The 12,430-nt window shown below is 56.1% G+C and overlaps 1 protein-coding gene across 6 annotated transcripts in view; it reads left to right on the top strand.

Annotated features, from left to right (window-relative positions):
• SHANK1 (SH3 and multiple ankyrin repeat domains 1) overlaps positions 1-12,430 on the top strand; it is a 45,555-nt gene that overhangs the window by 1,457 nt on the left and 31,668 nt on the right. For 4 of the 6 annotated variants that reach the window (XR_009006014.1, XR_009006013.1, XM_057533460.1 and 1 more), the window contains exons 1-10: positions 948-1,375; positions 1,553-1,756; positions 2,253-2,324; positions 3,407-3,515; positions 3,612-3,763; positions 5,424-5,591; positions 6,046-6,162; positions 11,189-11,266; positions 11,509-11,575; positions 11,847-12,177. Coding sequence is in view for 4 of the 6 variants with exons in the window: in XM_057533460.1 (XP_057389443.1) it covers positions 1,118-1,375; positions 1,553-1,756; positions 2,253-2,324; positions 3,407-3,515; positions 3,612-3,763; positions 5,424-5,591; positions 6,046-6,162; positions 11,189-11,266; positions 11,509-11,575; positions 11,847-12,177 (1,556 nt within the window). In the remaining 2 variants the exon portion in view is untranslated. Of the gene's footprint in view, positions 1-947; positions 1,376-1,552; positions 1,757-2,252; positions 2,325-3,406; positions 3,516-3,611; positions 3,764-5,423; positions 5,592-6,045; positions 6,163-11,188; positions 11,267-11,508; positions 11,576-11,846; positions 12,178-12,430 lie in introns of those variants that run through there. The other 2 variants (XM_057533459.1, XM_057533461.1) reach the window with 2 other exon arrangements.

Raw genomic sequence — 12,430 nt, 5'->3', positions numbered from 1 at the left:
GGGAGGGACAAGACCAGACATTCTGGTTTCCGGTGCTAGGATGGGAGGGGGGGAGAAAATGAGAGAAAAGGACCCCATCTGGGACTCACCCTTATAAGACTCCCTCAGGGGCAAAGAATAGTGGGGATCTGGAGAGGATCTCTCACCCCAGTCCCCCAGAGTCTCACCCCCCTCCTTAGCCTCCCTCCCAGCCCCCCCAGTCTCCCTCACAGTGGGGCCACCAGTAGTACCAGGCAATGCCACTCCACCCACCCGGCAGCGCCAGGCCTCAAACACACTCACAGGTCATCTGCAGCCACCCTGTGCCGACAGGGTGACTGTCACCTGGACGGCGCTCCCAGGGCCAGCCTCCCCACCCCCACACACACCCTCTCAAGATGCCCCCAGAAACTTGCATAGGCAACCTCTTGTGGTTCCCCTGGCGCACCCCTTGCATGGTACTCTGCCCCGTGACACCCCCGTCCCAGTGCCCCTGCCCCCTGGGACACCGGTCCCCCAGCAGCCCTCTGCACACATTGTCAGCCGCACTTCAGTGAAGTCACCAGCTCCACCCTAGGCTCAAGGCACCTCCCTCTCCCCCTTACTACATCTCAGCCTCACCCCAGTTACCCAGGAGGAAGATGGGAGGACCTCAGGTGAGGGCCCTGGCTGGGGCCAGGAGGGCAGGATGCCGGTGGGTCGCCCACCTGTCTGTCCTCAGCTAATTTTAGCTGCCTTATCCGTGGCCTGGCAAAGTGGGCCAGTAGCTCCCGCGGTGATTCTGCGGTTTCTGGGACACCACCACGCTGGGTCAGCGGCAAAGTGGGGCGCAGGAGGGGCGGGGGGCTGCGAGCAAGGCCAAGGGCAGGGAAGGAGACGTGCAGGCAGCATGGCAGGGTTGGGTGTGTGTGTGTGTGTGCGCCCGTGCGAGAGACAGCTTGGAGGCCGTAGGAGTGTCTGGGGGGTGTGTCCAGCCTCCTTCCTGCCTCCCTCGGGCAGGGTGGGGCGGCTTCCCTTGATCATTTGTCCACTGAGTGCGCCTGTGGCCTCCAGGGGGTCCGGGCTCCTCGTCTGACAGCCGCCCTTGGCCCCCCGCAGCCGCCTGTGATGCTGCCGTCCCCCGTCGCCCCGTGGCCCCATGATGACCCACAGCCCCGCGTCAAGCGAGGACGAGGAACGCCACAGTGCCAGCGAGTGTCCCGAGGGGGGCTCAGAATCCGACAGCTCCCCAGACGGGCCAGGGAGAGGCCCCCGGGGGACCCGGGGCCGGGGCAGCGGGGGACCTGGTAGCCTGGCCTCGGTTCGAGGCCTCCAGGGCCGCTCCATGTCTGTCCCAGACGACGCCCACTTCAGCATGATGGTGTTTAGGATTGGCATCCCTGACCTGCACCAAACAGTGAGCCGGCTGGCTGGAGTGGCGGGGGGGGGGGGGACCCGAGCCCGCACGGGGAGGCCTCCGGTACTGGGTGTCCTCACACGTGGCCCCCAATTTCCAGACCCCCCACGTATTGCCCCCAACACCCACTCTGTCCCTGGAACCCCCCACAGCCCCTTCCTGTCGCCCCCCCACCAGAAATGCCTGCGCTTCAACCCAGATGCCACCATCTGGACAGCCAAGCAGCAGGTGCTCTGCGCCCTGAGTGAGAGCCTGCAGGATGTCCTCAACTACGGCCTGTTCCAGCCGGCCACCTCGGGCCGCGACGCCAACTTCCTGGAGGAGGAGCGGCTGCTGCGGGAGTACCCCCAGTCCTTCGAGAAGGGGGTGCCCTACCTGGAGGTGAGGCCCACGGCCTTCCTGGCCCCTTCACAGATGACAGAAGACGTGTCCTGAGACACATCTGCCCCCTCCCCGTTTTCTCTCCCAGCCAAGACCTTGACAAGGGGAAAACCCAGTGGGCTCTTCTGGATTCGGGGGGGGGGGGCACCTAAGAATCAGAGTCAGAGAGGCCTGAGTTCAAATTACCGTGCGTTCTGCCTCTGACCGGTGGAGTGACCTTGGGCAAGTCATTTTCCAGCCCCAAGCTTCCCGTTATCTATCAAAGTGGGAAAGGATGCCCAATTACAGTAGGTATTCTAGAACATTCCCCATGGGGTCCAGACTCCTTAGGGGTTGCCGTCCACATGCCCCTAGTGGCCCAGCACTGCTCTGCCCACCCAACCAAGGCTCTGGGGCTGTTTCCACCCTGACCCAGAGTTGACTCCTGGCTCAGAAGGGGGTCCAGACCCCTGATTTTGAGTCTCTGTCTCTCCCCTTACCCCACCCCTGGCCTCAGTTCCGATACAAGACCCGAGTTTACAAACAGACCAACCTGGATGAGAAGCAGCTGGCCAAGTTGCACACGAAGGTGAGAGAACCCTGCGGACACTTGCCCTCCCACCTGGAGCTCCCTGCCCAACCATTTTCTCTCCTATCTCTTCCCAACAGCCCTCCAACCCTTCTCTGCCTCTGCCAGGGTGCCCCACTTAACTTGGAATGCTGTGTCACATTTGGGACAACCCCAAATGCCCCTGCTAACCCTATCACAGCCTTTTTAATCTCCTCTCTTTCCTCCTTGTGCCTCTGCTCAGGCTCACACCATTTCCACCTGGGTCCCACTTTCTTCATCTTTGGATTCTCCCGTCTCATCTCCTAGGTCCCCTATATCCACTCAGGGCCCCCCCTTCCTTGGCCTGTGACTCTGACATCTAGCATCCCTCTGCCTAGGGGCTGTTTCATAGACACTCTGCAGTTCCCACAATCCCAGAGCCTAAATCTCTACCAGATCCAAGGATGCTCTCCTCCCCAGCCACGTTTATCCTCCTGCTATCTTGCCCTCCAGTTCTCAGACTATATGTCCCCTGTGTCTCCTCTGGTCCCCTAAAAGCTGGGAAGAAGCCAGGGGGCTGCTTTGGTCAGAAGTGAAGTGAAGGATCCTTGACACTTGGGAAGAAAGCTCCCAGGCGGCATCTTCTCATCCCCATCCCCACCCCACCATGCATTTGTCTCTGTCCTCCCCCAAATATTCCATCCGTCCAGACCTGTACCATCCACTGCAGGTGCTTCCAGACACATACGGCCCCCCGGGTACCTGCGGTGTGGCAGGTCCGGACTGAGCCTTACTGTGAGTGTGAAATACACACTGGACTTCCAAGACTCAGTACCCCCAAAAGTAAAATATCTCATTAATAAATTTCATGTGGATTACCTGTTGAAACGGTAATATTGTAGATAGAGTAGATTAAAAAGAGATAGGTCATTAAAGTGAATTTCAATGTAATTGAAAGTTCCCCTTCCTTTTTCTTTTAAAAAAAAAAGGCGGCTACTAGGGACTTTTCAACGACATGTGTGGCTTCCTGTGTATTTCCACTGGCCAGCACTGCCCCAGAACCCAGCTTTGCTCCCTTCCTCCCTGACCGGCCTGTCTTCTCTCTCTTGTCTATGCCTCAGACGGGGTTGAAGAAGTTTCTGGAGTACGTGCAGCTCGGGACATCCGATAAGGTGGCACGGCTGCTGGACAAGGGGCTGGACCCCAATTATCATGACTCGGATTCAGGAGGTAGGGAGGGGGCCGGGCGCTTTGGGAGGGCTGGAGAGTCAAGAACAAGGCCTAGGGGCTGCATGTGACTGGCCTTTCCCGTCCCCCCCCTACCAGAGACCCCCCTGACGCTGGCTGCCCAGACAGAAGGCTCTGTAGAGGTGATTCGAACCCTGTGCCTGGGCGGGGCCCACATCGACTTCCGGGCCCGGGATGGCATGACAGCGCTACACAAGGCCGCGTGTGCCCGTCACTGCCTCGCTCTCACGGTGAGGTGCCAGATCCTCCCGGGACCCTCCCCAGAGCTCAGAGGCACCCCCAGATTACCATGTTTCTCGCCCAGACTGCATTGGGCCAGTTGACCCAGACCCTTCCTCCACCTCTCCTCCATTGCTACTCCTCTGACTGAATCTGATACCCTCCTGGGACCTCCAGGAGCGCCCACCCGCCCCAACTCAAGGCTCATGATCAGCTGTAGTTGATGGTCACGTGGACCCTTGCCCTACACGCAGGTAGACCATGTTAATTTCCTGACACCCAGAACTTCTCCATTCCCTCTGACCCAGCTCTACACCAACACCTACCTCTGTCTCCCTGACGTGTAGACTTTCCTGGCGGCCTTTAAAATACAGAATGACCTCCCTGCTGTACCCCCAGATACAGATCCTCCTCCATACACACCCTGCAGACACAGCCCCTTCATCTGCCTCCTCCAGACACTGGCCCTCTGCCCCTCTATCTACCCTTCCCAACCTAGCAGCTCACCCCCCAAACACACCCCCTTCTCTCACAGCCCCCTCCTCCAGTGCAGCGTCTAGAATGTGCCTTCCCAAATTGACGAACCTCGTAGACCCTCAAAATACATACACGGAGTCAGCTCGCCCGGTCTAATTTTAAAACGGTCTTCTTTTCCCCCCACCCAAGGGCACTTGATCCCTCTTCATACACAGGTCAGGCTAGACTGCCCCCAAAGCTGTTGATAAACACCAGGATTCATAGATGCTCCAGCTTAATGGAGCCTCTTTTGCTTTCTCCAACCCTTTCTTGAAGATCCCTAAACACCAGCCACAAAGATCTGCCTTACAGCCCTGGAATCGACAGACCCTCTTTATGTACACCCCTCCCCCAGACCCCGCACCTGCTCGCACCCCACCCCTACCCCCCAGGCCTGCGCTGTCCAATCCAGCAGCCACCAACCACATGGGGCTGTGTAGATTTCAATGGAGTCAAATGCACTAAAATGAAAACTTCTGTTTCTCAGGCTTACTAGCCACATTCAAGCACTCAGTAGCCCACACGCGGCTGCCATATTGGATCGTGCGGTTGTAGACTTTTTCCATCACCACAAATGGTGCGAATGTGCTGTTGGACAGTGCCGCTGCAGACTCTCCTCACAGAGGGCTGCCGCCAACAAACACTCTTTCCTCACGTGCTCGATGCTGCCAGCCTTCCAGGCCCTGAGCTGTTACTTGAGCGGGACCACTCCCTGCCCCCGAGCCCCCAGCCCCTGTGAGGCTGGCCCAAGTGGCTTTAACCCAAGCTTGCCCCCTCCCAGACTTCATTCTGTGCCTCATCCTCGGGATCCTGGTCCTAATAACCCCTCCCACCCAGCCAGGGACCACCCTGCACCCAGGCTCCGTTCTCTCATTTGTCCCCCAAATTTGTCTCACCAAACGTCGCCCATGGGGGAAGGTTGGGCAGGATTTCAGAGTGGGAGGGTCCTCTGGAGGCATCTTCCCAATCCCTTCATTGTTCACAGGGATGAGAGAGGCTCTGAGAGGGGAAGGACCAGTATCAAGGTCGCTCAAGGGCATCATGGCAGAACCAGCTCTGGCATTGGCCAGTGTGGGTCACCCAGGACTCCCCTCCCCACTGGCCCTTCAGCATGAGCCGGTGCTTGTCTGACTGTCTTCGTTTTTCCCTTCCTAGGCGCTCCTGGATCTTGGGGGTTCCCCCAACTACAAGGACCGCCGGGGCCTGACTCCTCTGTTCCACACGGCTATGGTGGGGGGCGACCCCCGCTGCTGTGAGCTGCTTCTATACAGCAGGGCCCAGCTGGGCATAGCTGACGAGAACGGCTGGCAGGAGATCCACCAGGTGCTCCTGACTCGGCCAGGAGGGGCTGAGGGCGGCATGGGTGGTTGCTGGACCCGGAGGGGACCAGGCATCAGGGACCCCGGTCCAAGGAGCTAGGGCTCCAGATGCTGGCGTCCTCACAGAGGGGAGGGGTGGGAGTAGCATGGTCCCCAAAGAGGAAAAGATGAGGGAGGGTGTCAGCACCGGGACCCTGAAGGGGATGGCGTGGGACCTGAAAACCTCGATCCCTGAGATGAGTGGGGATGGCCTCTCCACCCTCCCGAGGAGCCAGCCCAGAGCCCTGGGCCTTGCAATGACTTGTGAAGCTGGCAGCGTGAGTTCCTAAGCAGGAATGGGGGTTGAAAGGAGAAGGGGAGGTGGACGCAGAGCTTCCTGGCCTCGAGGTGAAGGAGACAGACAGATGCCATGGTCAGGTGGGTCTGTTCCAGCCTCCTCAGCTCCCAATCCTCTCCAGGCCTGCCAGAGGGGCCATTCTCAGCACCTGGAACACCTGCTCTTCTATGGGGCTGAGCCTGGAGCCCAGAACGCCTCGGGGAACACGGCCCTGCACATCTGCGCCCTCTACAATAAGGTCTGCCCTGCAGCGCCCGCCCCGGGCCCTCCTCCTGACTTCAGCCTCCCAGCCTCTCTGTGCCCTCTGTTCTTTCACTATTTCATTCATTCACTCATTCAGCAGATATTTCCTGAACACCTTCCCTGTGTCAGGCTCAGACCTGGGTGCTGAGGACACAGTAGTGATTAAGACAGGCAGCCCCTCCATCAAGGGACACACCCTGCCGTTACGATCCCGAGTGTTCAGAGGGCGGCCACCGGGAATCCAGGTCCCTGTGGGAGCCCACATCTGGGCTTGGCCTTGGGGCTGGGGTGAAGGTGGCTCTCTGGAGGACGTGCCAGCAGTGCTAAGATGAGGAGTTGGCCAAGTAGAAGAGGGCAGAAAGGGCGTTCCAGGCAGAGGGCATAGCCTATGCCAGAAAACCAGAGGGGAGAGAGTTCGGGATTGCTCCCGGAAATGCAAGAAACTCCAAGCGTCCTATTTCTTTTATTTTTCATTTCTATTTTATATCGGAGTAGAGCAGACGTTCAATGCTGTGTTAGTTTCAGGTGTACAGCAAAGTGATTCCGTTATCCGTAGACATGCATCCCTTCTTTTTCAAATTCTTTTCCCGTCTAGGTTATTACAGAATATTGAGTAGAGTTCCTGTGTTATACAGTAGGTCCTTGTTGATGACCTATTTTACATATAGTAGCGTGTATATGTTAATCCCTGAGGGTCCTATTTCTAGTGGGTCTCCATTCAGCTGCCAGTGGAGCGCCGCCCACTGCAGGGGACAGGGGAAAGGCCAAACCGCAACCCCTGAAGGGGACAAGAGCGTGTCGCAAGTTGTAGCAGTTCAGGGCTGGGTGGACCGTCCGCAGTTCAGGAGTTCTGAGTGGAGGTGAGCAGTAAAGAACTGGCAGAAGGGGGGGTGGTCTCACGTACCCACTCCAGCTGTGATGTAGTGGCCAGCTGGGTTGGCAAGAGCCGAGGCTCTTAGCCTGCTGACCCCGGCCACTTTGCCGCCTGTGCGCCAGGCGATCCTGGGCAGGTCAGCACCCCCCCCCCCTTCCCGTGCCTCAGTCTCCCCACCTGCTTCCCAAGGCTCCCTGCCCTTAGACGGTTGCTGCAAGGACTTCGGAGGCCAGGGCCTGGCATGCTGTGGCTGATCCAGCAGCCTCTTCCCCCTCCTCCAGGAAGTCTTCCAGAACAGCCCCAGTCCCTTCTGCCTCATCAGAACTTGCAGTGCCAGGATGTGGCAGGTAGCCACGTGCTGCCTGGTGGCAGCAAGCAGTCTGCTCTGCGCCCGCAGAGGGAGAACGCAGTGTTTGTCAGATTGCCGTCACTTCCCCGCCCCCACCCCCTCCCAGTGCATCTGTCTCTCCTGCTCCCTGACACGGGCCTCGTGTCTGGATTTTCTGACTCAGTAGCCTGTGCACAGGCCAGGATGCCCCAAACAAGTCCCGTCCCCTCTCTGAGGTTCCATCCCGCTCTCCGAACTGGGAATAACGTCAGCCGATTGAAGGAGATGAAAGATCATGTGTATTAAGTGCTCATCCCTAGAAGGCAGCTATACAAATAATAATTATTATTATCATTACCATTACCATTATCAATCAGGATCAGGTCAGGAGACAGAAACCATACCAGTAATCTGAATAGGGAAAATGTAGCACGTATATAGTTATACAGAGGGAACAATTACTCTGGGTCAGATGAGCCAGCCATTTCCCCACCTTGTGCTTCTCCCTTCTCATCTGTGAAATGGGTCAGTAACACCTACCTTGCAAAGGATCAAGGGTGTGAATGTTTTGCTTGCTCTTGGCATGGTGCTTAGCAAATAGATGCTTGACAAATGCAGGTTCTTTTCCGACTTTCTCTCCCCTTGTCTTCCCTCCCAGACTTTAAGCTTCCCAAGGCCCAGAGCTGGGTCTGAAAGATTTCCTCACTCTCTGCCCCTCTGGCCTCCTGGCATGCCCGTCTAGCCTCTGGTGGTGAAGATCAGGCCCATGTCCAGGCTGTGAGCTCCTCAGGGGCAGGGCCTAAGTCTGATCAATCGCTCTGTCCCAAGGCCCCAGCATATAGTAGGCTTAGATGCGTCTTTGTTGAATGAATGAGTGAGTGAATGAATGAATGAATGAATGATGGATCAGATGCCTTGAATTTCCCCCAAGACCACGCACAGCACCCAACTCAGAACATTCAACAGGTATTTGCTTCGAGATAGATTGAATGACTCCATGAATGAATGAATGACTTGAACGAATTGAATTTTGAATGACTCAACGCCACATCCTCCATCCTCATCCTTTCCGTGCACATTTCTTGAGCACCTACTGTGTGCCCGGCTGTGAGATGAATCAGATACGGCACGGCGCCTGTCCTCGGGAGGGTGGGGGGAGTTCACAGTCTGGTGAAGAGGCAGATGTGTAAACAAATAATTGCAATACAGTGAGATAAGTGCTAGCACACCAGTAAATACGAGGTTCTCTAGGAGTGTAGTGAATTGCTGGTTAAGCTGAAAGAGATGCTCTGGGCCTGTGCTAGGCAAGGTGGCAGTGGGGGCTGGCAGATATGCGAAAACACACATGGCACTAATTTACAGTCTAGTTGGGGAGACAGCATGTGCACACATGGACACACACACTCGCACTCACAAACACATCCAGAAAACGAACCAGGCTAACTTTGTTGTCCAATCAGAGGACCACTGGACTTGGGCAATCGGAGCTGTGCTTTCACAGGAGATAGATGATAGATTAGAAGGCTTGGTTTGAGTCCTAGATGCCCCACTGACTGGCTGTGTGACCTTGGCCATGGATTGGCCCTCTCTGAGCCTGTCCTGTAGGATGGACCTGTACAAGCATCCTTGATGGGTTTGTCACGTGAAGAGGGTGAGACCAAGCAGGTGTTTTGTGAATTCTGGTTAAATTAGCATCTTGGGGATCTGGAGTGGAGCTGAGCTGGGGGCCAGGTTGCGTTTGGCCAGGCCAAGATGAAGGGGGAGGACATTCCCTCACCCAGCAAGTGTTTATCGAACAGCTCTTACGGGCCAAGCACTATGCCAGGTTGTGGGTGCCACAGACAAAACCATGCCTCTCTGAAACGGACAATGTAGTGGGGGAGAGATGCTAGAGATGAATAAAATAGAAATGTAATTTCAGGGAGGCAGTGTTATGAGGAAAATGAGTTAATTCTGGCTTAGAAGAATGCCCGGCACATAGCAGGTATCAGGTAAATAAAAATAAAGCCGGGAACAGGACAAGGGGTTATTTTCAACAGGATAGTCAGAGGGACCTTTTCTGAAGAAGTGGCATCTGAGCAAAAACATGAATCAAGTGAGAAAATGAGCTGTACGGAGATCTAGGGGCAGAGAATTCCAAGCAGAGGAAGCAGCAGGTGCAAAGGCCCTGGGGCAGGAGCGTGCTTGTCAGAGGAAGAAGGAGACCAGTGTGGCTGGAGCATAGGGAGCAAGGAAAAGTGGTAGAAGATGAAGTTGGTGAGGCTGGGGTGTGGCGGGGCAGGGCAGGCAGATCAGCAGGGGCCTCCTAGGCCAGGGCGAGGACATTGGGTCTGACCCAAAGAGTGACATGTTGTGATTGACATTGGTAAGGAATTGATCTGGATGACATCCCTTCCCCCACCGCCCGACCCTGGCCCCACTGCCCCCTTCCTTCTGGGTCCATCAGAGTGTGTGATTAGAGCAAAGGCTTGGGAGTCAGACAAAGCTGGGTTCGAATCCGAGTGCTGATCGTCACCAGCCACGTGACCTTGAGCTCCTTTTGAAGCCTTAGTTTCCTCATCTGTAAAATGGGGACAATAATTTCCATCTCTTGGAATTGTTGGGCCCTTCGGTGGCTACCTCCTCAAAAGTGCTGAGCACCAGACATGCAACATAGTAAGGCCTCCAAGAGGTTTGAATTGGTGGCTTTCAAACTGGATGCTTCCGCCTCCGAGGGGGCATTTGGCAACGTCTGCAGACATTCTTGGTTGTCACGACTGGGGAGGGGAGTGCTACTGGCATCTAGTGGTAGAGCCCAGGGATGCTGCTGAAAGCCCTACAATGCACAGGATGACACACACCACCGCCACCACCACCACCACCGCCGCCCCCGCTACAAAGACTTGTCTGGGCCCTAAATACCAGTAGTGCTGAAGATGAAAACCCCTGATTGGGAGGCTGGGGTTAGCAGATGCAAACGGCTGTATATAAAATGGATAAACAACAAGGTCTTACTGTATAGCACAGAGAACTATAGTCAGTCTCCTATGATAAACTATAATGGAAAAGAATAATTTTTCAAAAGGATATGTGTGTGTCTGTGTGTGTGTGTGTGTGTGTGTGTGTGTGTGTAACTGAACTGAATCACTTTGCTGTACAGCAGTAATTAACACAACATAGTAAATCAACTATACTTCAATAAAATAATAATAATACTAAAGAAAACCCCTGGTTTAGGTTAGTGCTGTCCGACAGGCTGTAACCTGAGTCACACGTGTCATTTTAAATGTCCCAGGAGCCACTTTTAAAAAAAGGAAAAAGCAAACAGGTGACATTAATTTTAGTAGCATATTTTATTTAACCCAATGTATCCAAAATCTTATCCTTTCAATGTGTAATCAGTATAAAAATTATTAGAGGGACTTCCCTGGTGGTCCAGTGGTTGAGACTTCGCCTTCCAGTGAAGGGGGTGTGGGTTCGATCCCTGGTCTGGGAGCTAAGATCCCACATGCCTTGGGGCCAAGGAACCAAAGCATAAAACAGAAGCAATATTGTAACAAATTCAATTAGGACTTTTAAAAAAATGAAAAAAAAATATATTAGAGATGTTTAAATTACGTTTTTCATGCCAAGTCCTTGAAATCCGGTGTGTAGTTTGTATGCACGCCACCTCTCAGTTTGGACTGGCCACATTTAAAGGGCAAGTAGCTGCTGTCCGGGGCAGGACGGGTTTCCATCAGATGGTTCTGGAAGTTCTGAGCACTGTGTCTGTGTCCACTCATGGTGACCTTAACTATTTGTTTGTTTTTTTTCCTTTCACCCTGTGCCACTGACCATCAGGAGACATGTGCTAGGATCCTCCTCTATCGAGGGGCCAACAAGGACGTGAAGAATAACAGCGGACAGACCCCCTTCCAGGTCTGGGGCTGTTGGGGCTGGTTGGGAGGGGGCATGAAGAACACAGAGGGGGTAAGGAAGGTGGGAGACTTTGGGGTGCTGGGAGGGAGGCACTTGGTCTGGGAGAGGAGGAAGGACAAAGTTACCAGGGTGAAGGTTTGGGGGGGCAGCTGGCCAGAGACCTCACAGTGTTTCCTGCTTCCTCTCTCTCTCTCTGTCTCTTTCTCTCTCCTCCCTGGGTTCCCTGTACCCCCTCCCACCAGGTGGCAGTGATTGCTGGGAATTTTGAACTTGGGGAGCTGATCCGAAACCATCGAGAACAGGACGTGGGTGAGTGAGCTAAGGGGAGAAGCTGGGGGCCTGGGGGGTGCGTGGTGGGACTGGGGAGTCAGCGAACCTGACCTGGGGGCCAGGATGGGATCAAATACACCTTAGAGTAGCACGAACCACTGAGCAGCGCCGGGGGTGGGGTTCCAGGCACCCCACTCTTTCTTATCTCTGTCTTTCTCCCCTCACGCTTCTCCCCCACCATCTCTCGCCCCTATGCCCTCCCCACCTGCCTCTGCCTCCCTCTGCCCTCCTGCCACCATGCCCCCCTCAGTGCCCTTCCAGGAGTCCCCCAAGTACGCAGCCCGGCGACGGGGACCCCCCGGAGTGGGGCTGACGGTGCCCCCCGCGCTGCTGCGGGCCAACAGTGATACCAGCATGGCCCTGCCTGATTGGATGGTGTTCGCCGCCCCGGGGACCTCGTCCGCCGGGGCCCCCGGCCCTACCTCAGGGCCCCAGGGCCAGTCGCAGCCCTCGGCCCCCAGCACCAAGCTCAGCAGTGGGACCCTCCGAAGTGCCAGCAGCCCCCGGGGCGCCCGGGCCCGCTCCCCATCCCGAGGGAGGCACCCCGAGGAGGCGAAGAGGCAGCCCCGTGGACGGCCCAGGTAGGGGAAGGCTCAGCCCTGATCCCACGGACCCCATCCCAGCCAGATCCCCTCCTCAGAGCCGCAGCTCCGCGCCCCGCCCCGGGCCAGCCCAGCTGCCTTCCTCCCGTGCCACATGTGGCTGGTCCCCCATCCATCCACCTCACTGGTCCCAACCTCAGACTCCCAAGTCCCTCTCCTCACCCTTGAGGAAGTGAGGGTATCGTGAGCCACAGTCTTGCACCCGTGTCCAAGTGCACCAGCGTTTAGCTGA

Source organism: Balaenoptera acutorostrata, chromosome 19, assembly GCF_949987535.1.
Source record: "Balaenoptera acutorostrata chromosome 19, mBalAcu1.1, whole genome shotgun sequence".
In the NCBI taxonomy this organism is placed as follows: domain Eukaryota; kingdom Metazoa; phylum Chordata; class Mammalia; order Artiodactyla; family Balaenopteridae; genus Balaenoptera; species Balaenoptera acutorostrata.
Note: the sequence above shows the minus strand (reverse complement) of the source record. Positions and strands in the feature narration are given on the sequence as shown.